Genomic DNA, 25,654 nt, shown 5'->3' on the forward strand with positions numbered 1-25,654 from the left:
CTAGAAAGGGACTTTGAGATCATTTAGTTCAATGCTCAGGGAGGTTAATTTACTTTCTCAAAATGTTGCAAGGAATAATTCCAAGTAATAATTCTGGTTCCAAACCTAATTCCCTTTCTACTGTATCTCATTTTCCCCTTCTTCACTTAGTTTTTTTTAAATATAATATATGTTGCTGTTCAGCCATTTTGAGTCATGTCTGAGTATTTGTAACCACATTTGGACTTTTCTCGACAAAGTTACTGAAGTGGTTTGCCATTTTCTTCTCCAGCTCATTTCACAGAAGAGAAAACTGAGGCAAACAGAGTAAAGTGGCTTGCCAGGGGTACTGCCGCTAAATCAGGGGCTATATTTGAAGATAAGCCCTCCTGATTTCAGGCCCAGCACTCTATTCACTGTGCTACCTAACTAAAATAACCATGAGTCTCCAAAAGGGTTTCACTCAAATCATGACATAGAGTTTTCAATGAAGCACCACCAGAAAAAAAAAAGGGTCATATTTGAAGGCAATGTCCAAATAGACTTAGAAACAACTATAGCTTTCATTGGAAGTCCAGACCCCAGCCTGAAATAAAAAGGAGCACAATCATTTGCGTGTTCTAACAGGTTCACTGAAAGAAAGGTAAAAGGAAATCCCCATACATACCCTAAGAAAAGCTAACTCCATATTCTTTGTCTCTTCTCTTGGTTAAGAAGCTCCATGGTCTCTGGCTATCCTCATTCTAGTGTGTTTCAAGTTCTTTGACTTGAGGGCATTGTAACTCAACCACAAATGGAGCTCCATCAGTTGGGGAATTAGAGTAGCAATCAAAGTGTCCCATTCAGAATGGCACTCAGGCATTCAGCCATTGGGCCAGAGGAGTCCTTTCTGTACTCTTTTAAAGCACAGATGATATGAATGATTTTTTTTGTAAGCTTTGATGGCTGTTGTAATCTTCCATCGCCTTTAGGCATAAGCCCTAACAGGCTCACAACAAAATGGACAGGTTGGAATCAATTACTCCAACGTCCCCTTGTAATAAATTGTTAGATATATCATCGTTTACTTCAAATAAATGCGCACATTGGAAAAGGAGAATTTTATGCTCTGAGGTTCTGTCCATAAACCAATCCTCTAAAAGGCATGTGTGTGTGTATGTGTATACATGAACCTAAATGCACATTCATATATCTATATACATATCTCCATATTTACATATCTATCTGTTTATACACATAAATTAGTCACTAAATTCAAGGTACATAAACTATGGATGGAATCACCTTTGTCTAGGACCTATATCTTATGAGGGGTTATATCTTACTTGGGCTTGATAGTTTTGAAAATAGTACTTAGCATGCCTTGAATCTATCCATTTCCAATGAAATTGATTTGGCCTTGAACAAATCCTGGGTTTTGGGTTTGTTTTTTAATTTTTTTTATCATCATTGTCACTAGTGACAATGTCACTAGTGAAGTCACAGGTGAAGAAAATTCTTCCAGCAATGCAAATCAGTATCCACTTTGTAAGTTATTGACTAGGAAAGAGACTTATCCAAGTAATACTGCCAGTATGTGTCAGAGGTGGACTCAGTTTTTCCTCACTCTAAAACCTGATCATCAACCAATATACCACAAATAAAAATATGTAAAAGGATATGATAAAGTAGCATGGCATCCTGGATAGAAGTTTTGCTTTGGAGTCATGAAGAGACAGGGATTCACCGTCAGTTTCTGATGCATTATTTATGTGACTAGAAGTGAATCATTCCATTATTCAACCAACTAAACAATTCTCTAAGAATTAAAGTTATAGATGTAATAATGCAAATCTACATTAAAGGAAGATAATTTATGGCTGGTTAGTTCTCTACATTGATACAATCAGAGATCTAAATTTCCCAAAAAAGTTTGTCAATGAGTAAATCACTTTCTAGTGATTTGACCACTTCAGCTCTTTCTCAAAGCTATAATTCACACTATATAAACTATAGTAAATATATACTAACTATACTAAATTATAATTTCCACTCCAGAAAAAAAAATGATACAGAGCTAAGAATAGGCATGTGATTTCATTAATAGAGAACTTGTGAGTAAATTCCCTTCACCAAAGCAGGTTAGTACTTTAACTACAAACTGTGGTCTGAAATAGCCACCTACAACAATGAAAAATTGAGTGATTTTTCCCAGAATCATAGAGCTGAGCTGAGTCAAACGTGGTTTATCCCAAAACTAAAGGAGAACAAAATCCCTGAATACCTCTCCCCTCCAGAAGCCCTTTAACCAAACAAATGAAATGGCTTTCTTCTTACTTGTTCAGCAAACATCATTCTTCATTCTAGATAAATGAATTATGATAAAGCTGTCTTATCTTCTAATATCATCACATACACATAATTTAACTGATGATAACATGGGACCATTTCCCTTAAGTGACACGTCTATTCAAAAGGCTTAAATTATTAGGATAACATTTATCAGTTATTTTGATAAAGATTTCCTTTTGAGGAAGGAAGAAAATAGTAAAAGGTCATAAGGAGAAAGGAGCAGAGATAGCAATATTAATTTTCTAAGGCTATTTTTTTCCCTCTTTACTGAATACACAGGGATGCATAATGTGGTCAGGTGAAGAACTCCAGCAGAGAAGTACCAAGTGCTTGACTGGAGCAAGTAGAAAAGTTTCTCCACGGTCATATTAATAATAGGCATAAGATGCCTATCTTATGATGTAAGATTTGAACTCAGACCTTCCTAATCCTAAACTTCTGTCTCATTTTCCCTTTGAACTTGTTGGAGGGCAGCATGGTGTAATAGGTGAAGTGCTATACTTAAAGTCAGAAGACTTTAATTCAAAACTCATCTCAGATATTTATCAGCTATACAACTGAGCAAGTCACTCAACTTATCTCAGTTGCCTCAACAGTAAAATAAAGATAATAACAGTGCTTGCTTATTAATAAGCCTGAGGGTAGATAAATGGTGCAGTACATAGAGTTCTGGCTCTGGAGTTAAAAAGATCTGAGTTCAAATCCATCCTTTGACATTTACTTGTTATATGTCCCTAGGCAAGTCCCTTTGCACTGTGTGCCTTGGTTTCCTTAGATGTAAAATAATCTGAAGAAGGAAATAGCAAACTACTCCAGTATCTTTTTCAAGAAAACCCCAAATGGGGTCTCAAAGATAAGACTAGAACAATTGAACAACACCAATCATCTTGCTTCACAGATTGTAAAGATCAAATGCTATAATGGATGTAAAGCATTTGCAACTAAAGCACTATGTAAATGCTAACTATTGTTATTGTTAAAATTACAAAAGGAGTTCATTTAAAGAAAGGAAATGGTCAATCTGGAGTAAGGGACCCTTGCGCCATGCAGTAGACATCAGAATAAGAATATTCCCTTTCAAGTCGAAGGGCTTCCGCATAATCATCATCCTTGTATCCTTCTCCAATCACTCATGATTATTGTCTTCAATATCTTGTCACCTTAGAAGTTTATGGGCTTAAAGCTGGATTCACTGGGGAGTCCTCAATCCCATTTCAGATACAACTGTATGCATTAATACTTATCTGTGCCCCCATCATCTTCTGGGGCCGTGGACAAATCTTGACATCATGCACAATACCAAAATCATTATAAAATAAATAATAATAAATGAAATAAATCCTATCTCTGCTATTTAACCATTACTTAATATCCTTGTGCCTCAGTTTCCTCATCTGTAAGATGTGGGGATGAGGTGGGCTATTTGGCCTCAGAGGATGCTGTTAGCCCTCAATATTTCATCTTTTTCACCCCTAAAGGTGACTCAGCTCAGAATGGAAAAGTAAATAGTTGCTACATTCCCAAAAAGAAACAACAGCTCATCTAGAGGAAGCCACAGTGATAGGTGCATGGGGATCTTCCAAGAACAGAAAGACGGGAAATCAGCATGCCGAGAACTAGCCATAGGGAGTGGAGCCATTCAAATGTCCATATAAGGCTGAGAAATATTTTCTCCACTCGGTAATGGTTTAGGTTAGCCCATGGGAAATAGACACCTTCTTTACTCATCTCCAGTGATTCAGCTTGGGGTGAAGGCTGCCTACATAGATTTGATTTGGGGCCAAGTACAATTTCTCCTTCCTCCTCCTTCCAACAATTTCAGGAAGAGAATCAGTAATAAGACTATCGGATGATAAATGCTTGGCTTTTCCTGTATTTGAAAAACGTAACCATCCCTGTTTGGGAAGCACATTTTTGGAACAAGCTGTAAACCTAAGTCCTTTCACATGAAGGGCAACAAACATTATCGTTCCAAGATCTGGATTCTCCAGAAGCCAGTTTGTCACTGGAATACACAGGAAACACATTGTAAATCTAAATCACATCAAGATGAGCCCAGGTTTTAAGAGGGGGAAAAATTCTAACATCAATCACATGGATCTTACCTAGTCATTTTCTCTGAGGTTGAAAATCCTTGAAGATACTATCTGATTTAAAGTCCTAGATGATTCTATCAACAAAATAAAATTAGTTCCTTAGGGAATTCTTTCAAATTTGGACTGGAATGGGGACAGAGTACTTCCAGGATTTTCCACTAGAGGGCTGTGGCTCACTCCTTCTTTTCTTTTAGACAGTCTTAAATTTGTACTGAGTAGACACTTTTTTTTCTTATTGTATTGTTGTTTTTAGCACTAGATATACATTGTTAAAGTTTGTTGTCCTTCAAATTTGATTTCCTACCTTGAATTGTGTTCTGCCAGATAGTAGATGCTTATAAATTATGCTTATTGGTTGATTAACTGAATTCCTGATTTCTCAGGTAACTTAGTCAATTGCTGTGGCCACATCCCAATACAAACATCTAGGAAGAAGGGCTAAGCCAGGTTTAGGTTTAGCCTCAAATCCATTAGGGGGATGTCTACTCCGAGCTTGTGAAGACTTCCCCAATAATGGTAGATGAGAACATTTTGTTCCAACAACAATGAAGACAGCTGAACATGTGCTGTGGAGTATTTAGTTAGACATCAAAGATTCCAGATCATCCATTGCATCCTAGACCATTACACCTAGTCAGATGCCAAAGATGTCAGGCTCATCCATTGGATCCTGAGCCATTGCACCTAGTCAGACGTCAAAGATGTCTGGCTCATCCATTGAATCCTGGGCCACAGCTAGTCATCTTGACATTTGTCTCACCAACGGACTTTGATGACTCAGGAAGGGCGAATGAGGTTGGTGACTTTGTACAGCTCTGAGTCACTTAAATCCAATTCACATACAAGTCAAGACATCACTCATGATATCACTGGTCCTCTTCAAAAATGAAAGACAAACAACAAAACACTCAATATGTAACTTAATATGAATCCTAGATTTCTCTAATCCTTCAACCAATCGAGTATTAATTTGGTACTTAGGTTCAGCAGTTACTTTTAATTCAATTTCATTCTTTTCTGTTCATTTATTAAGTCTCAACCTCATGCCAGATCCTGTGATGGATATTTAGATACAAAAACAAAAAAGCAAATAGTTCTCGATGTCAAACAGCTTATGGATAGAATATAAAATAACTAATCATAATTTAAAATGGAAGTTGCTAATAAAGCTATTTAACAAGATTTTTTTATGTTGTTTTATTTTTTCAACTTCCTTATGGTTTCTTCCCTATAAGATTGTTATTGGTGAGGAAGCTCCCTCCCTCACTGTAGATTAGCACCTTCCCCTCAACTGATCCCCTTAGAGCTGCCTAGAATAAGGATATATTAAGCGACTTACTCAGGGCCACACAGCAGCCAGAGTGGGTCAGAGGCAGTATTTGAATTCATATCTCCCTAACTTCAAAACCAGTTCTCTATCCACTGTGTCATGTGCATTCTCTCCTTTTAAAGAATAAGATATTCCAAAATATTTGTCAGAGGTTGAGTTGATTCAAAAGTTCCAGAAAAGAGGAAAGATGAAAGTCGTCTTTCATCATCTTCACCTTCATTATAATTATAACAGCACTATAAAAAATTTATGTGGAACTTTCTATAAATGTTTTTGCCTCTATCTTTGTGAGATTTTTCACTGCCTATTAGTCCTATTTAACTGTCAGTCCCTTACTCCTTCTACTGCTTCTGACTATAATATTGGCTAAGTGGTCCATAGGTTACTTTTTGTGGCTTAGAGAACAAAAAGAAGTGATCTGGATTTTCTTTTTCTCCTTAGAAGCTGCCTTCCCAAAATGGTACCATTCTTTTTCTCTTGATTCTAAAATATAACACCCACTTCTTCCTTTTGCTTCTTCAGCAAAGAACAGAAAGCCAGAAACACAAACAGAATTGAAATGTCAAATATTTTCCCCCTGACAAAATATTTTTATTACTAGGTTAAAACATGGTAGAGTGAAAATACTTGACCTCAGAGCTGAACTGGTTTGTTGTACCAGGTATTTTGAGAGGGGTGGATGGAGGGGAACAGTGAAGGAGAGGTCAGGAAAATATTCAGGTGGGTAAGGCAAGTTGGTTCTATTGATCATGGTTTCATGAGTCATAGTTGAACACAGGCCATTCTTCTGAGGGCACTGGAGTCCTAAGCAAAAACTGTGATATAGGTGAGACTGGTCTTTGTCAGGTTTGTTTCTATTCTTGAGTGATTGACACACCTCTTTCCCTCTCCTGTCCTTTGTTCCTTCTCAAGGGCCTGTCATTTATCTATCTTAGTCTTTAGAAAAATTAGTATTTTTTTTTACTGTTGTTTCTTATTTTTACTTCATTTTCCTTTTTAACTACATCTTTCCTCTCATACTTCCAAGTCATCCCCTGCAATGAAGAATTAGAAGGGGAAATTATCAGCATCTCAGTCTTTGTCAGTAACATGACTAGACTTTCGAATTCATAAGCAATGTCAGGTAAGTTCTTAGCTCGTAAGGATTTACAATGTCATACTGTTTTCTGGGAATCAATATATAGTGGGGGAGTTTACAGGCAGAGCCTAGGTAGATACTTTTAGAACAGATACCTTCCTGTTCATGTCACTAGGGAGAACTGATCCCACTGATGTCTGTGATATTCAGGGTGCACTGAATATTTGGAGGCACTGAATTCAAAGAGAAATTTGAGGGATCAGTTTAATGTAACAAAAAAAAAGAACCAAAGGAAAGCTAGATAGAAGTACAGGAAAGCAAGATAAATTTGAAAACTATAGTTTTAACTTACTGCCTACTTAAAAAGGAAAAGTAAACTATCAATAACAGATACTGACAGGTTCACATACAATCCCCTTTCCTTCTACTACATATACATGGAAATGCCTATTTTGCATGGTGGTTGTTAAATCCAGAATAAGATTTTCTTTTAAATGGAGGTGGCACACGGCAGTGTCATAATTATCAGGTGCCAATTTCTGAATTCAGAAAATATGACGTTACTTGAAAAAAAGAATAAATAGGATGCCGAAGAAATGAGTTAGTTATGTGTGTTAGGGGTTTGTGTGTGATGCATGAGTTATATTTATATATGGGCTTAATACCTGAGTGTGACTGATGGCGTATGAAAATAATAATTTCATAAAAATGCATTTATACAAACCAGAAAAGGGGAGATTTGTGTGGATAAACCTGGATTTATTCCTGTCCTATGTTGTAATTTTCTGCATTGAAAAATGTGGCTTTGGATGAGAAAGTTCCAGCTGTGCAGTAATTTCTTATCATTTGTATAAAATAACCTTTGGGCTGCATGCCTTTCCACCAGCACCCGGTGCATTCTCAGAAATGCTGTGTGTGATTCCTTGGGCTCTGTGGTGTAAAGGTAATGAACAATGGGCCAGAGGGTCAGCCAGTCCTGCCTTCTTTAAAGTGATTAGGGAAGCCATTAAATAAAATAAATGCAGAATTTTTTAAAAGTTTCCCAGTGGTTAAAAAGTTGATGTCCAGAAGCCTTGAATTTGAGTTGGTCCATTCACCAGGTACTCAGGCAGTACAATGGAACAGGAAATTCATTTTTTAAAATGCCCCATAAACTACAGACTGAAGGTTCCTCCCTCCTCCATTTTCTATTTATCCAGATGGACTTTTGGACTTGAGTGTTGCCATGTGGGTGATTGAGAGAATGCTGTTCCCTGCAACCAGATTCCAAGAATGTGCCTGAGCCTTTTGGCTAAATAGGAGCCCAGGGGGCAAGTCCAGGCCCAATAATATAAGCCTCAAAAGTGTCCCTCCCAGTCTACTCGATTTTTCCTCTCCAGAGTTTCCTATATGAAATGAAAGATCAAGTCAAACCCCTACTATGTTATATGTTCAACATAGTTTCTGTGGTTCCAGACTATGGAACCATCTTATTTTAAACTTTCCTTTGCTATATCTGTATTTTGATTAAAAAAAAAAAAAAAAAACCTTACATCCTCATAATCACCAATATTAACTGATTTAAGGATTATGAAGCTTTTTGAATCACATTTTATTCTCCTCACAACCAATTTTGTGAAGTAGGTATGGTTGTCAACATAGTAACATAGATTTAAAATTGGAAGCTCATCTAGTCAAATGTCCTAATTTCATAGGGAGTGAACTGAGGTCAGCAAATATATCTCATGTACAGGCTTAGTGTGTTGCCCAGGAACACTGAGTGACTTGCTCAAGATAAGAAAGCCAGTGGGTAGCAGAGGTTGGACTTGAACTTGGGCTCTCCTGACTTCAAAATCTTCCCTTCTATTGATTATGTAACTCTGCCTTAATCGTAACCATTAGTAAAGAAAAAAATGTGCCTGGGAAATTCAGAATTATCCCATGTCGTTGTAGTAAAAATGGATCACTGTGGGAGATAAAGAGAAGCAGAAGAAATGGGATCCATATGGTTGAATATGTTCTTATGGATGAGGATAATGAAGACCTTCCTGCGACGTATACTTGCTGTGTGATCCTGAGCTAATGACCTAACATCCCAGTGCTAGGCGTACCTCTCTGAGTAAGAATGGCAGAAAAAGTGCACCATACCTATCAAATTCACAGGCCCAGACCCCAGTCTTACCCTGTTACTATAAGCAGATGTTATTGTCCCAATTTTACTGATGGAAAAACTGAAGCTCAAAGAAGTTGTCATTTGCCCATGACCATGTAGCTAATAGGTGTCAGAAACAAGATTCAAAGTCAGGACTCTCCCAATTCCAGCTTTCTAGAATGAAAAGGAGCTTCAAAAGTAAGTTAGTCTAATTCTTCCCCATTTTACAGAAGAAGAAACGGGAACTGAGAGAGGTTTATGGTCATAGAACCAGAGTCAGAAGCAGAATTTGGGACCCAAGACCTTGAATTCCAAATTCATCAACCTTGGGTATCTCCCGACACTTTCTATTTGAAACCAAGACATCTTGCTTTTGTACCAAACTTAGCTCAAAAGTAAAAAAGTCAAGTCATGACGCAGACAAAGCAACTGGTGAGTTGGCTACATGTCCCCGTTTCTGCTGGTTCTTTTAACTCCTTGTGTGTCTAGCTAGAACGTGAGTGGCTCGGAGGTAGTACATGTCTCTCCTTAAGTATTTGTTCAACCTTTACATAGAACATTATGTTGGCTACAACTGGGCTCTCTGGGGGCACATAGAAATGATCCCAAAGAAAGAGCATGGCCAAAATCTAAAGCTTTCAGAATTCACAAAAGCCTCCTATGTTGGCAAACTCATAAAAGAAGAAAGGTCTCTGGTGTTTCTGGGATGCATCATCCTTTGTTGGATCCCCTGGCCTGCAGACCATTCTGGGAAGAGTTTCTCCAAAGGGCTCATTTGCCATGTGTAGGAAGTGCTCCCCGCACACCCCCCTCCCCAGCAATTTGCAGAAGGGTTTTGTTTTGCAAAAACCCAATAATTTCCTGGAAACTTCAAAAACAATAATATTGAGTTGTCACACACTTCCTGGCTGATTATGGAAGGTTTAGACTGTCTGTGTCAATATTTTTCTTTTTCTTTTTCTTTTTACTGAATCTGGCAACTGAAAAGTGAGTAACCCAATAGTGAAGGTAAGGGGCCATCAATGCTGTTCCCTATCTTTGGGACAACATTTGGAAATCTTTTCTGCATTTTCCTGGAAGAAGATTTTTTTGTGTGTGTGTGTGTGTGTTTCAGCTCCTTCTAGTGACCACCGATTTTTCCAATTAATGATTTTCTTTTTTAAAAAAATTTCTGTCCTTTGTAAAAAGATATATTTTTAACTTATGGAATAAAACAGGACTTCTTTAATGGTGTAATGAAAAAAGATAATTGCCCATGAAATTGTAAATCTATTATGCATGTCTTTTTGAAATATAAGGAAGATTTCTTGAGACACTGGCATTTAGGGAGTCAATTTAGACTACTAGATTTCAAGAGAGAGGACTTGGGTTCAATTACTATTCCTGTTCTGCAATTTTGAGTAATCAGTCTCTGGACTTGTTTCCTTATCTGAAAACTGAGTGGAATCCCTTCCAGCCCTAAAACTGTAGTCCCTGAAACAAAGAAAAATTTGAGAAACATGCAGTCACTAGCATATGTGTACATATAACATTGTGTTCTCCTGGTCCCCCATGTCTCTCCTGATAACTGTCTTTCCGTCTCTTTTCCCTGAGACAGTGATAGAGATAGAGAATAGGGAAGAAACTATGATTTCACTAGTATGGGGAATTCCCAGGTGAAGGATCTCCCTCTCCTAACGCAGGCTTCTGGTGTTAGAAGGTTAATTAGAGTATGAATGGTTTGACTTGCCCAGGTCACATGGTCAATGTGTTTTCAAGAGCCAGATGAGCTACTTATGAGAGTTCATTTTAAAACGCTGTGGCCAACAGAGAACTGCCACTTTTCTGATACAAACTGTTGTTGGAGGGGTAGGAGTTTCTCAGCTTGGTAGAGCCTGGTAGTGCTTATAGGCGCTGGCCCAGCTTTCATGGGTTCAGGATCAAATCAGAGCCCAGATGAGAGGGTATGATCCTGGGTTCTTAGAACAGGAGACAGCTGAATTCTATTTTGTCAGACATTTAATTGCTGTGTGACAATGAGCTCAGTTTATCTTTCTGAGTCTCAATTTTCTCATCTGTAAAATGAGAATGACACTAATCATGGAAATGCAACATATGGGTAAATAGGGGCCAATACTAATAACCCTAAATGACAAAACTTGCCATTGGTCACAGCCTCCAAGCAGAACGAGCATTGATTTTGTATCCCCAGAACCTGGTACTAGTAGTCACCTAGAAATGCTTTTTTGGATTGATTGGGAGAAGGGGGAATCCAGGGTTCTCTGAGATGGAGTCAAGAAGGAAGTACATTCCAGGCATGTGGGAGAGCTGCCCAAAGACACATGGCAGGAGATAGAAGCTCAGCTCAGAGAGAAGCAATAAGCCAGTTTGGCTGGGGAGTAGATTGCAGGAAGGGAAGTAATTTGAAATAATTTTGGAAGTGGAGACCAGGGTTTAACTGTTAAAGTTTCGAAATGCCAAGTTTGTGAGTTTATATTTTATTCCGGAGTCCATGGAGGGCCACTGGTTTCTGACAAAAGGGCAGACCTATGTTTTAGGAAGATTATTTTGGCAGCCGTGTGACAGATGGATTTGAGAGGGGCATTATCTGGAAGCAGAGAGACAAGCTGAAGTATTATAAAAGTGTGGGAGTGGTTGTTGAGCCTTAGAAAAAAGAAGGGAAGAAAGGCTGGGTGTGGAGGAGGCAGAATTGACAAGATTTGGCAACTGACTGACTTTAGGAAGGGAGGGAGAATAAAGAGTCAAGGAGGACTCCAAGATTTTGAATCTGGGTTACTGAAAGGTTAGGGATGCCCTCCATAAAATGGCGAGATTGGAGACTGACCCTGTTTCTGGGCAAGAGTGAGAAAAGGGGAAGAGCTGATCAGTTCTGGTTCAACTCACTTCTACTAAGTCTCAGATATCCACCCAGCAATTGCAAATTGTTACCCCAGACTATCTGGCAGATGACTTCATGAAATCCAACAAATGTGTAAGATGATCCATATAGGCTCTCACTTCAGCTCTTGTCTAGTCAAGAAACCCTCTTTTTCACTTGCTTAAACTGATTATATTTAACTAAGTCCTCTCTCACACCCTTCCAACCATAACTCCTTCACTCCCCCAGTATTTGAACACAGACATTTTTCTGTTCTATTTTATATTGTTTTTTAACCCACCCCTTTCTTTTTTACTGCCCCTGTCATCACTTTCATCCAAAGCTTCATCACCCCATGTCTGGATTATTGAAGTAGTCTCCTAAATGATATCCTTTCTGCTCTCCCTCCCTCCCTCCTCTCTCTATTGCAAGCTAACTACTTCTGGAGAATACTTTTACTCCCCATTGCCTACAGGATAACATCCAAACTTCTCAAACTTGATACCCAAAATGCCTCACAATCTGACCCCACTCATCTTCCCCCTCCTGGTTGATTTTGTATTCATTCTCCAACTAATCTTCCTTCTATCCAAAAATAATCTTAATCTCTGCTCCTCAACACCCTTGGTGTATATAGCCTATCTATACCTTTGCTGAATCTTTGGAAAATACTCTGTTCCCTCCCCAATCTAAAATTTTTGGGGAGCAAAGATTCTTTTAACTTTTTACTTCTGTATCATCCCTAGCACCCAATATAGTGCCTTCCATGTAGTAGCTACTTAGTATATATTTATAGAGTTGAAATGAAATGGATTGTATTTGAATTGAATTATGTGAAAAATTTCAACTTTCTTTCAAAGTGCAATTCACTTCTGTGAAGCCCCCCTGGACTAGTTTTCTCTCCTTCTTCTGAATATCTATTGCTCTATTATCTCTGTCTGTGACTCTCAACTAAAATGAGATTTTTGGTCTCAAAGCCCCTTTATGCTCTTAAAAATTAACAGGGACTCCAAAGAGCTTTAGTATATATCTGTTAGTATATATTATATTATAAATTAAATGGATGAAATTTTAAAATATGAATTTATTAATTTTAAAATAACCATGACAAGCTCACTGCATGCTATCATAAACAAGACATTTATGAAAATAATATTTCTAAAACCAAACACAATAGCAAAAAGAGTGACATTGCTTTACATATTTTTTGAAAATCTAATGTCTGATTTAATAAAAGGCAGCTGGATTCTCAAATTTGTTTTTGAACACTGTTGTGATATGTTGTTTTGCATAAAGTATTTGAAGAAATGGAGCCTCGTACAGAAATATAATTGGAAAATTGAGTATCTGAGTAAGCAAATAAAATCTTAGTATTGTTATGAAAATGATTTTGACCTCATGACCTTTTAAAAGGGGTTCTCAAGGAACCCTTTATCTATGCCACTTATCTTTTATTTGTCTTATCCTATATTGTTGTGAATCCTTTTGTTAGACATGCCCTGTTTTTAATGACTATAGAATAGGGGAGAGGAATCATTATTTTTATGGATCTTTTTATCTAAGCTTGTAGCACAATTGCACATAATATATTTGTTCAATTTTCAGTAGTATCCAACTCTTGTTGGGGTTTTCTTGGTAAAGATATTGGAGCAGTGTGTTGTTTTCTTCTCTGGTTCATTTTAAAAATGAGGAAACTGAGACAAACAGATTTAAATGACTTTCTCAGGATCACCCACCTATTAAATGTCTGAAGCCAGACTTGAACTCACAAAAATGAGTCTTCTGCCCCCGGGAATGGTGCTCTGTGCACTATGGCACTATCTAGCCTCTCACTTGCACTTAACAGGCTTTTAATGAATGAGGACGATGAGAAGGGTTTCTACTATTTTCTGACTGAGCATCTTTCTTCAGGGAATAATAATAACTAATAGTTATATAGAACTCTACTTGTTTATCTGATTTATCAGTACAACCCTGGGAAGTAGACAAATGAATTATATATGAAAGGACTGGGAAATAGACAAATGCATTACAAATGCATGACCTTTGAGGGGTTAAAGTTTGAGGAATCTCTGCTAGTAAGAAGAGCCAGTTCTTTTACTTCAAACCATTACTTTCTCCATCGAAACAAGCTGCTTTCCTAGATCTTACTCATTGAAGGGATCTGGGTATAAATAAAGCAAGCAAATAATTACTAACCATTTACTGAGCACCTATTATGCCCTATATACTTTCTTAGCTACAGAAAATACAGGAACAAATAAACAACAAAAATCCCCTTCCCCAAGGAATCCTTAGTTTTGGGGGAAACAAAACTCATAAAAAACACAACACTAAATATATGCAAAGTATTAGGGGAAGAACAGCACCAGGAGCTAAAAGGATTAGAAAATAGAAGACACTTGAACTGAAATTTGAAATGAAACATGTAGGCAGGAAGGGCATTCATTCCAGATACAGGCAAAGACAAGGAGGAAAGAAACACTATGTCTTATATAGGATAGAGAAAATGGTCAAGTTTGAGAGTGCAGGAAGGATTAAGAATAACTCTAGAAAGAAATATTTCTAAATAAAAGTTTTAAACTGGAGTTTCAGATTTTTGCTTTAAAAATATTTTAATGGGGCAGCTAGGTGGCTCAGTGGATGGAGTACCAGCCCTGCAAGCAGGAGGATCTGAGTTCAGTTCTGATCTCAGACACTTGATACTTCCTAGCTGTGTGACTCCGGGCAATTCAATTAACCCCAATTGCCAAAACAAAAAAATAAAAATAAAAAAATAATATTTTGATGACTTTTGCAATATGACTGATTTCCTTTATAATCCAATGTATTTTATTTCGTATATCTAAAAGCATCCTGAGAAATGGTCCATAGACTTTTCTGAGCTGTCAAAGCTCATAAAATTAAAAAAAAAAAAAAAAAGATTAAGAATCTTTATTTTAAACAAGATCATCATGTGGTGATGAGTTATGCAGGCAATGGAGAACAGCAATTTTTGACTAAGTCCTCCTACCTAGTCATCCTTAGAAGGATTGTGGTGTTTGTGAACCTTTTCCTCATTGTCCTTCAGTAGTAAGCAATCCAAGTATTATTTATCATCCCCATTTTACTGATGGGAAAACTGGATTACAGAGATTAAGTGACTAGCTCAAAGATAACACCTAATTACAATCTGAGACCAGAGTCTCCCCTAAATTCAGTTTTAGTGCTCTTGCTTGCTTTGATATCCAATATCCAATGCTTCTCAGACTCAACCCACTGATAAGTCTGGGATAAGTTAGTTTAATGGAATCAGTCAACTTAGTGGGTGTTTTCTCCTCCTTTGTGTAATACCCCAGATAGACTTCATTTCAAAGAATCTCTATAGTTTAGCAACCTCATGGGTTGCCCCAATTCAATCTTCTATTTCAAAATACAGCAAAGTTGGCTCCTGATATTTTATTAAGCTCAATTAAGTAATGGAGCTCTTTGTCTTCAGTGTCAACTTCATCTTCCTAGGAAACTGGTTAAACTTTTCTATCTTGTAAAATGGCACCTTGGCTTTTGTGGAAGACTTGAAAGTAAGTTGATTGATCTCTTGCTACAGAGAAAAAAACCCAGGTCTTTAAGCACTTTTTACTATTACCATCCCAAAGCTCATGGCCAAGGTCAAGTTAACAATAGCATTCATTCTGTCTCTGTGTTTACAAATAATGAATCACCATTGGAGTTTCAAGACTGTGGGATAAGGCTGGACTTGGCAGCTCAGTTCAAAGATTGTCAATAAGCCCTCTAAGTGACCTGCTTCTGGATCTTCTGGTCAGAGTAGACAAGGTCCACCCATCATGAATGGGGTCATCCAGAAGGTGGAGATCTGATTCAAAGAATCTTAGTCTCGGGGCTGATGTAGCCTGGAATGATTTGAGCTAGCGTTAATCAGATTAAAAGCTGCTCTGGTTGTTCCCAAGATACAAATGAAAAAGCTTTCAAGTTATTAAGGGTATAGGTGACTTATGCAGAGATACCTTACAAACAGAAGTTAATGAAACAGATGAATTCATCTATGTTCTATCGTTGAAGAACCAAGAAAACCTGGCTAATATAAAGAATGTGGCTAGTTATGACAGATGGCTGACTCGTTTTGCAGGGATAATAGTTGCTGACATTTTTATAGAATGTTAATGTTGACAATATGCTTTACATATGTTATCTCTCTTGAGTCTCATGATAACCCATGATGTAGACATAGAATTACGTCTGCTTGATAGAATTCTAAGCGTATTGTCAACATTAATCACAACTTATCCAGCATTGCAGAATTAATAAGTAACATAGATAGGGTTTGAATCCATATTGCCTCTACATTTGAAGACCTAGCTTATGGTGTCAAATCCCAGTTATACTATTTTCAACCCTGGGTAAGTTATTTAACTCCTTAGGCCTGTGTCATTATCTATAAAATAAAGGACTTGGAAAACATGACCACTAAGTTTTCTTCTGGTTCTATAAACTTGCTGGTTTCATTCCCACTCATTTTGAAGAATCAAAAATATTAGAAGTGGAAATTGATGCACATGATTTATCAAAGCTATTTTCCTTCAGAATCCAGGAATTCTTATTCATTAAAAGTTCAATAAAAAGGTCATTTTTTAATCACCAACGTTGGCTAATTTTGAGTCTTTCCTCATTGATCTTCGTTCAGTCTTCAGGGGATGCTCATGGTGAATGGATCTCAAAGCTGGCCATGCAAAGGATGGCTTTTCAATTCAGAAGACAGAATGATAAAAAAAATTTCCAGGAAGAACCTAGGGATGGAGTTGACATGCCCACTTACTGTGCCATATATAGCCAACAGCTAATTCATACAGGATGAAAATTAACTAGGTTTGGGGGGCTTGGTTTTTTTTTTTTTGGTATCACTGTTTAATATATCATATTTTTTAAGGATTTTGAGAATAAATATTAGACAGTATTTCCAGATGTAACTAGTTAGAAAAAATGTTTTCTTTTTTTTGTTTGTTTTTCTGGTCATGAATTTCTTTCACAACCAATTTTTATAAAGTACTTACTATCTGCAAAATATTGTCCTAAGTAGGTGCTTGGGAGATGGAATGGGAATCATACAAAGATCATCAAGACATGACTTTTGAATTCAACAAATTTGAAATTCAGCAACAGGTTTATAATCTGTCTTTTTCACAATTACCAAAAATGCTCTTCTCAAAGGCCATGCCTGACCATGCCATTGTCCTGCTCAAGAATCCTCATTGACTTGCAATTTCTTCTTGAATAAAACACGATTGACATTTCTAGTCCTTCATTGTCTGGTAAAAGGTGATTTTTCTAGGTCTGCTTAACTCAAATTCACAAACACTTTGGTCCCAGATGAAATGGCTTATTTGACCCAGACATCAAATTCTTGGTCATGCTGTTCCTCATGCCAGTAATGTACTCCCTATTCACTTCACTTCTTAGACAATCAGACTTCCTCTACAACTCAGCTCATATATTTTGGACTATGAAAAGAGGTCAGTCTCACATTCAAATTACCCCTTAATAGCTACACTCTTCTATTTAAAGATATATATACATAACATATGTATACATATATATATATATATACACACATGTTATATACACATGCTACATATATAAGTCATTTGGAATTATCTTAGGTTATTGTCTTAATTAGAAAGTCTAAGTCTTTCATAAGAGATCATGCTTACAATACTGTTGTCATTATGTACAGTGTTTTCCCAGTTCTGCTCACTTTACTTTCTATCAATTTAAATAAGATTTTCCAATTTTTTTTTGAAACCATCTAATCCTCATCTTTTCTCACAGCTCAATAGTATCCCATCCTAATCATAGCCCACAATGTGTTTAATCATTCCCCTATTGATGGGCATTCCTCAAATTTATAATTTTTGCTGCCATAAAATAGTTGTTTTAAATATTTTTGCACACATAAGTCCTTTTCCATTTTCTCTGATTTCTTTGGGACACAGACCCAGAGAGTGGGATTATTGTATCAAAGAATATACACAGTTTTATATCCCTTTGGGTGTAGTTCTAAATTGTTCTCCAGAGTGGTTAGACTAGTTCACAATTCCACCAACAGTGCATCAGTATTCCAATATTTCCACATGCCATCTGTTATTTGTCATTTTCATTTTCTGTCCTGTTAATCAATCAGATAGGTATGAGGTGGTATCTCAGACTTGTTTTAATTTATATGTTTGTATTTAATAGTGATTTAGAGTATTTTTATGTGACTATTGATAACATTTCTTTTTCTGAAATTTGCCTATCATATCTTTTGGCCATTTATATATTGGGGAATCGTCCCTATTTGTATAAATTTTGGCTCAGTTCCCTATAAATTAGAGAAATGAGAACTTTAACAGAAAAAACTTGCTGTGGATTTTTCCCACTTTCTTCTTTTCATTCTAATTTTATTGAATTAGTTTTGTTTGTATAAAAGCTTCTTAATTTCATGTAATCAAAATTATCCATTTTGCTTCCTATTATCTTTGCTAAATCTTATTTGGTAACCTCTTCTCTTATCCATAGATCTGACAAGTACATTTTTTCTGTGCTGCCCTAATTTGTTTATGATATCACCATTTATTTCTATATCATTTACTTATTTTGGCAAACAGTACAAGATGCTGATTTGGCATAATAGTTTCTTTCTTTTTCTTTTCTTTTTTTCTTTTTCATTCTCTTTTTCTTTTTGCTGAAGCAATTGGGGTTAAGTGACTTGCCCAGGGTCACACAGCTAGAAAGTGTTAAGAGTCTGAAACAAGATTTGAATTCAAGTTCTCCTGAATTTAGGGCTGGTGCTCTAGGTATAATAATTTCTGATTGGAAAATTAAGGCAGTCTTCATGAATGAGGTGGCATTTAAAATTTTAGGGTTTGTTTTTTTAGGATAGCTAGGATTTCAAGTAGTAGAAATAAAAAGAAAAAGGTTCCAGAAATCAAAACAATCATGAGCAATGGCTCAGAAATCTCTATGTATATGGAATGATGGATGGACCAGTTAGCAAAATATTCTGACACATAGGGAGGGGACCACTTAGATATTAGGTTAGAAAAATAGGTCAGTGCCAGTTAGCTGAACTGTCAAGCAAAAAACAAAACTAAACCTTTGTTTAGTAAGCTGTAGGGACCTGTGTCCCTTACAGAGAGGCCATATTGTCTCATTTGAGTTTTGTGTGTTTATGAGAAAATACTATTTGCTCTCATTTTTATACTATTTTCAGATTTGCTAAATCCTGTTCTTAAATTAATTCATTCAATCCTCACTGTCCTGTGGGGCAAGTTGTATCATTATCTCCATTTTCCAGATGAAGATGATCAGCAACACTATATGACTTCTCCAGAGTCTCACACTTAATGATTTTCCAAGATGGAATCCAAATCTAGAAGTATATAACTCAAAATATCTTTGCTATGCCACAGTTCCTTAGGCACAAAAGAAAGAAACGTAAGACTTGCATGAAGTATATGTACATATGCATTTAAATAGCTTTTATCTATTATAAAAATGCATGTTCTTCCTCATCCTGGTGCTGTCCTCCAAGTGTACCTTGGATATTTTCTTAGACATTCATCAACATCCAATTTGCTGATTCTACATAATATTATTCATTATTGTCAAGGTAATTATTAGTATTAGTATTTGATTATATTGTGGTGAGTAGGACCATAGACATAATGGAAATATTAATTTATCAAATATAATTGACAATGGGCCAAACATGGCACAGGAGACATAGATGTCACACACTACACATTTGCAAATGACTCAAGGCTGGGAGGAATCATTAACACACTGGATGTCAGCTATCAGATTAAAAAAAAAATCCAAACAGACCATAGCATTGAGCTAAATCTAGCTAATATCCAGATGATATTTCAAAGGGATAAATAGACATTACATACCAACATCACCATTGCCAATCAGTCATTTTTCAGTTGTTTCAGAATCTTCATCAGCCAATTTGGGATTTTCTTGGCAAAGACATTAGAATATGTTACTATTTCCTTCTCCAGCTCAATTTACAGAAGAGGAAACCAGGGCAGCCAGGGTTAAGTGACTTTTCCAGGGTCACAGAATATTAGTTCTGATACACTTCAGATATAGAACTGGTATTTGAAACTAGATTTGAATTTAAGAAGATGAGTCTTCTAGACTCCAGATCCAGTACTCTATCCATTGTACTACCTACTCACCCTCTATATATGGTATCACATACTGCAATTGCTATCCTCACTGATCTTCATAGTTTAAAGGAACTGAGGGATACATTCAGGGAATTATCATAGAATTACAGTATTGAAAAATTCAACTTCATAAACATAAGCTTATAGGAGATCAGTTAGAGGGCAATGTAAAAAGAAACTGAGGGTTGCAATAGGCTGAAAGCTCAATCTCAGTCAGAAATGAAATACAATCACTGATGGCAATATGTTTTTGGTCTTTATTAGTAGAAGCAAGGGATGAGAAGATGCTTCTCCTGTATTTTACCCAGGTTAGATCAAATTTGTGTTCATTTCCAAGTGACACAGTTTAAAGTGGATATTGATAGTCTGGAATATCCAAAGGAAAGCCATTTGTATGGTGAAGGATCTGAGGTCTCAGGGAACCTGAAGTTGAAAATTAGAGGGTGGAGATTGCAGTGATAATTTTTCCCTTAAAATATTTGAAAGGTTTCTATATGAAAAAGAAATGTTTTTTATGCTTCATTTTTGAAAAAGATCAGTGACATCAAGGGATGATTGGATTTAAATGAGGCCGAGTTGTACAAAATAGATTAGAGTTAGTTACTCTTTTTGACCTTTGAGAGCAGAACCAGCAGCAATGAAAGGAAATCATTAAGAAACAAATTTAGATTTGAAATCAAGGAAAACTCCAAGAACAATAAGAGAATTGTTTCACTGTTAAATGAATTGCCTCAAAATGAGATAGGATCCTCTACATTAGAGTAAAGGCTAAGCTTGCTGCATATGATATAGTGAAGATTCCTGTAATTTATGATTGGACTAACTAGGGTCCTTTTAACTCTCAAATTTTGTGATTCTATATTGACAATTTTCTGCATGTGTCCCTCACTTTCTTTAAATCAATTTAGATCAATGAGGCTAGTGATTGTCCATATATATGGTGTGCTTGAGGATGTACTTAACCTGTTTTAATCAATTCAGCCCAACACTTTAAAGTTAATAGCAAAGCAGTGGATTCTGAGGCCTAATTCTTATTCATTCAATAATTGTACTGACCCTACTAAAGCACTGTACTAGGTACTATGGGGAGATATAAAGATGGTAGAGAGAGGTCTGTGCCATTGTAGAAAGAAGATTGAATCAGTTACCAATGGAACTGGTTTGAAATTCCAACTTTGTTACTACTTGTACATTTGGGATCATGTGATCATAGATTTACAGCAGGAAGGGACCATTGATATCACTGAAACCAGATGTATCATGGGTAAGAAAATTGAGGGTCAGAGAAGGGAAGTCCTTTGTCCCAGTGGTTGCCACAGATAATTTATATCATCTGTGCACAGGATAGTTTAAAGGAAAGTATCCTGTAAGCCTCGAGTTCCTACAGAAATGCAACAATATCACCTCTCCTTGATCTCACAACTGCTTCCAACACTGTCTCACAGGGTGAAAGGGAGGTAAGGCAATAAACTAATCTATTTTAATAGAAGAGGGTTAGAAGTTGGGCCCTAGGTAACAAATAAGTATTTGTTGTGGCTTTCCTTGGACCATATCCCCCTCTTTATTGTCTCACCCCTTAGTAAATCTAATGTTTAGAATTCCATGTCAGGCAGGAGGGAAAGGTGAAACATTAGTAGATCAGTGGAGGGAGTAATTGGGGGGCTGGTCAAGATGGCTTTCAATTCCCTAAAATTATGCTTTGCGGCTGACTGGTCGTTGTGCCTTGATGTAGTTCCAGGTGTGCCCAGGATTGCACAAGTTGGATCTTGAGAGATGGATTGATGAACTAGAAAGAATGTTGGGTTGAGATTCAGACAAGCTGGATACAAATGTGCCTCTGAGGTGGTCAGTTTTCTGCTGATCCATATAGTTTTCCTCTCCAAAATGAGTCAATAAAGCCATCTCCAAAGAGCAGAAAGGGGGCTGAAACTTGTGATCAAGATACTTGCTAATAATACTGCATCATTGGGTAGTCCTAGATCTGAGCCTGTTTCCCCACAAAGGAGGCTGGCTGAGAGGACCTCAAAGTTTCCTTCCAGACATGGAATGCCATAATTCTAAGTGAGCCTGGGACAAGGCCCTTCTCCTGGGAACCCCTTGGGAGTGCTGGGGCCATTGGATGTTTGCTTTCCTCAGAGTCCTGCTGCTGCTTACATTGTTTGCAGGAACAATCAGACCAGTAAGTTGACATCATAGGTCGATTCTGAAAGAGAGGAAGGAGATGCTGTAGTGAGATAACCCAAGAAAAAAAATCCCCAAAGTCTATGGTTCAGAAGAAGTTACAGCCTGAGAGAAGACCCAGACTCCAGGAGAGATCCAGCTGCTCTGGGATCCTGGCTCTGATGTGTTTATTCTTTGACCAAGAAACAAAGATCTGGGTGAGATCATGCCTCAGCCCATGAAAAATGGACAATTAAAACAATGGACCTGTCAGTTCTCTTCCCAGATTGCAAATAAATAATCAGCCTGTCGGGCTGCTGGCTCTACTGGACCATTAGTTTAATACAAAGACATTCAGGGGAACAGGAGGGACACCGCTGATCTATCACCGATGTGACTTTGATGAAGGCCCATGCAAAAAGGATTCTGGAACACCAGGAAGGGTGAATCTCAGGCTGTGGCAAAGAGGACATTGGCTATGATTAGCATGTGTTATGAAAGTCATATGTGTTTCATTCCCCCAAAAAACCAATTAAATGAGTTGCTTCTTATATCTTATATTTCAAATACCATGACATGTGGCCAATAATGATGATTATAAAATAATAATAATAATAGCTATTTTAAAGCTTGCAAAGTATTAATATGTCATCTCATTTCATCATTACAATGCTGGGAGGAAGGTACTATCATTACTTTTTACAGATGAGGAAAATGAGGCAAAGAGAGGTTACTTAAGTATCTTGTCTAGGGGCACACAGGCTTTAAAATTAGATTTTGCTAACTCCAAGTCCAGAACTCTGTCCACAGTGCCAGCTAGCTTTCTCTCCAGAAGATTCAACTTTGAGTCAGGGAAACCTGTAACTAAATCCTACCACAGACACTTTATGGCCAAGTATACTGGGGAACATCACTTTTATCTCCATTGAAATCTCAGTTTCTTCATCTGTCAGCTGGGGATAATATAGCACCTACATCAAAGGGTTATTGTAGGGTCAAAATGTTTGCAAAGTGCTTTAGAATCCTTAAAATGTATATGACTGTGAGCCGTTATTCTTTTTTTGGTGAGAACTAATCATCTATGTTGCCTTGTGTTTGCCCATTTCGTAGGTCTCCAGGGAAACCCCGAGAGTGAAGGTTGCAGTCAAGTTCGTAACTGTCACAATGGAGCCAGCTGTGATCCTCAAACTGGACAATGTCTCTGCACATCTGGATGGACGGGACCTACTTGCCAGGAAGGTAGTGCTAATCTTTCATGTCAAGGCCAAAATGTTTCATCCCAGTGATGGAGACAGTAATAGGAATGCAATTGAATTTCTACCACTCTCATGTTTGCAAACACTTGGACTCCATTCCATTCCATCTTCACAAAAATCTTAGGAGGTGGACGATAAAGGTATTTGACAAATAGGTAAACTGAGGGTCAGGATGATACAATATTTTGTTCAGGGTCACACAGGTAGCCAGTACCAGAGGCAAGAAATGAACCCAGATTTCCCTGATTTGAATTCACTGCTCTATCTGCCACAAGCATACAACTTCAAGTACATAATAAAATATAATATAACAAGCACTTATTATATTCTGTTTGGAGCAGCTTTTTGGCAAAGTGAATTGAGTACCAGCCTTGGAGTCAGAAATCTAGTCTTGGATAACTACTAACTGTGTGACCTTGAGCAAGTCACTTAATCCTGTTAACCTTAGTTTCCTTATCTGAAGTAAGCTCCAGAAGGTGATGGTAGTAAATTACTCTTATCTTTACCAAAATCCCAAGTGGGTTAACAGAGTCAGACACAAATGAAGCTACTTAACAACAGCAACAACAACATTGTATTACCTTATAAGGATTGAATTTTTAGTTTTAAAAAAAAAAAAACACTTCCCCAGCATATTTGTATCATCATCCTCATCTTCCTCCTCCTCCTCCTCCTCATCATTCCCCCATCACCACTATTATGATTATTATTAACACCACCATCAAAAGCACCATCACTATCTTTGTTGAAACTACAGCTACCATCATCCCCATCTTTGTCTCCATTCCAACAACTTGCTACTTACAGTAGAATATGAATTAAAATGTCAATTTAGCTGCATTTTCTAGTTAATTTCTTCTTAGTATGTGCCATATATTACATCTTTATATCTCAATGTATGATAATGTTTTCTAAAGCAAAGGACAAGCAAAGCTTTATAAGCTTCATTAAGACATGGAGTCTGAATCTAGGGAGGTTATGGACTTGTGGTACTCAAACCTGGTCAGAGGACATCTTTAGTATTATATTCAGTTTAGGGTTGTATATTTTAGAAAGGGTGCTACTGAATTTCAGAATGTCTAGAAGAGGGAGTTTCATGTGGTAAGTATCCATAAGATTATGCAATGCGAGTGATTAATATAACTAGCCCAGAGAAGAATTAAGAGAGACATAAGAGCTGCTTTCAAATATGTGAAGGGTTGTCATACAAAAGAGGCATTCAATTTGTTCTTCCTGGTCCCAGAGAAAAGAATTGGGATCAATGGAAACTGGAAAAAAAAAAAAGATTCCAATTTGATTGGGGAGGGGGGAAGAATACAAAAAAACCAAAATTATTCTAAAATACAATAGGCTATCTTTGTTGAAAACTGGCTTCCCCTAATGGATTTCTTCAAGCAATGGCCAAACAACAACTTCCCAGAGAGGTTTTGGGAGAAATTCGTATTCAAGTGACCTTTGGAATCTCTTCCAAATCTGATCCTATGGTACTTAATCTAAAAAGGTAACAACACCGGAAGAAAGATCTTGGCAATCTGACTCCATACTTGCCATGTATTTGTCACCTCATTCCATGATATATGCTGTGGTTGCAGAAACAATATTTTGTAGTGACTGATTAATTGCTTTGGTTCATCTTTCTTTGGTCTTCCTGCAAGAGTGGCTCCTCTAATCCTCATGAAAATATAATGACTGTCATAATGGCATCCACTCCCTATTTTCATTGCCAAGACTTTTGGGGATACTCAGTGTAAATTCAGTTGCAGCAACATGTTCAAACCAGCTTGAAACTTTTGGCTAATATCAAAATAGTTTGTATGCATCAGTGCAGTCTATGTCAAAATATTGAAGAAGTCACTTGAGTTAAAATTCCTTTAAGTTATTTCATTAGTCAATCAAAAATATTGTACTGGTTTTTACATGATGTTGAGACTGGTGATAGTGATGTCATGATAAAGGTGGTAATAGTGATCTATGCATGGTGTAATAATATTAGGGTGATTGTAGGGAAGATTCCAATAAAAACAGGATGGGGGGTAATGAGGAGGAAGGAAAAAATGGTGGTTGGGATAAAACTAAAGATGATCATAGTAATGATTAATGATGATAATCAAGACAGTGGAAGTATTGCTGAAAATATAATGATGATGATTGTGGGGATGACAAAGAAGATTGTAGTGATTTTGATAGCGAGGGTGATAATAAAGATAGTAAAAGTAATGATGGGAG

The 25,654-nt window shown here is 37.0% G+C and overlaps 1 protein-coding gene across 1 annotated transcript in view; it reads left to right on the plus strand.

Moving 5' to 3' along the window:
• Positions 1–25,654, plus strand: part of LOC100928969 (multiple epidermal growth factor-like domains protein 6) — a 402,703-nt gene that overhangs the window by 363,784 nt on the left and 13,265 nt on the right. The window contains exon 18 of the mRNA XM_031961116.1: positions 23,283–23,411. Coding sequence (XP_031816976.1) covers positions 23,283–23,411 — 129 coding nt within the window. The remainder of the gene's footprint in view (positions 1–23,282; positions 23,412–25,654) is intronic.

The sequence above is a fragment of the Sarcophilus harrisii genome, chromosome 3 (genome assembly GCF_902635505.1).
Source record: "Sarcophilus harrisii chromosome 3, mSarHar1.11, whole genome shotgun sequence".
NCBI classification, from domain to species: domain Eukaryota; kingdom Metazoa; phylum Chordata; class Mammalia; order Dasyuromorphia; family Dasyuridae; genus Sarcophilus; species Sarcophilus harrisii.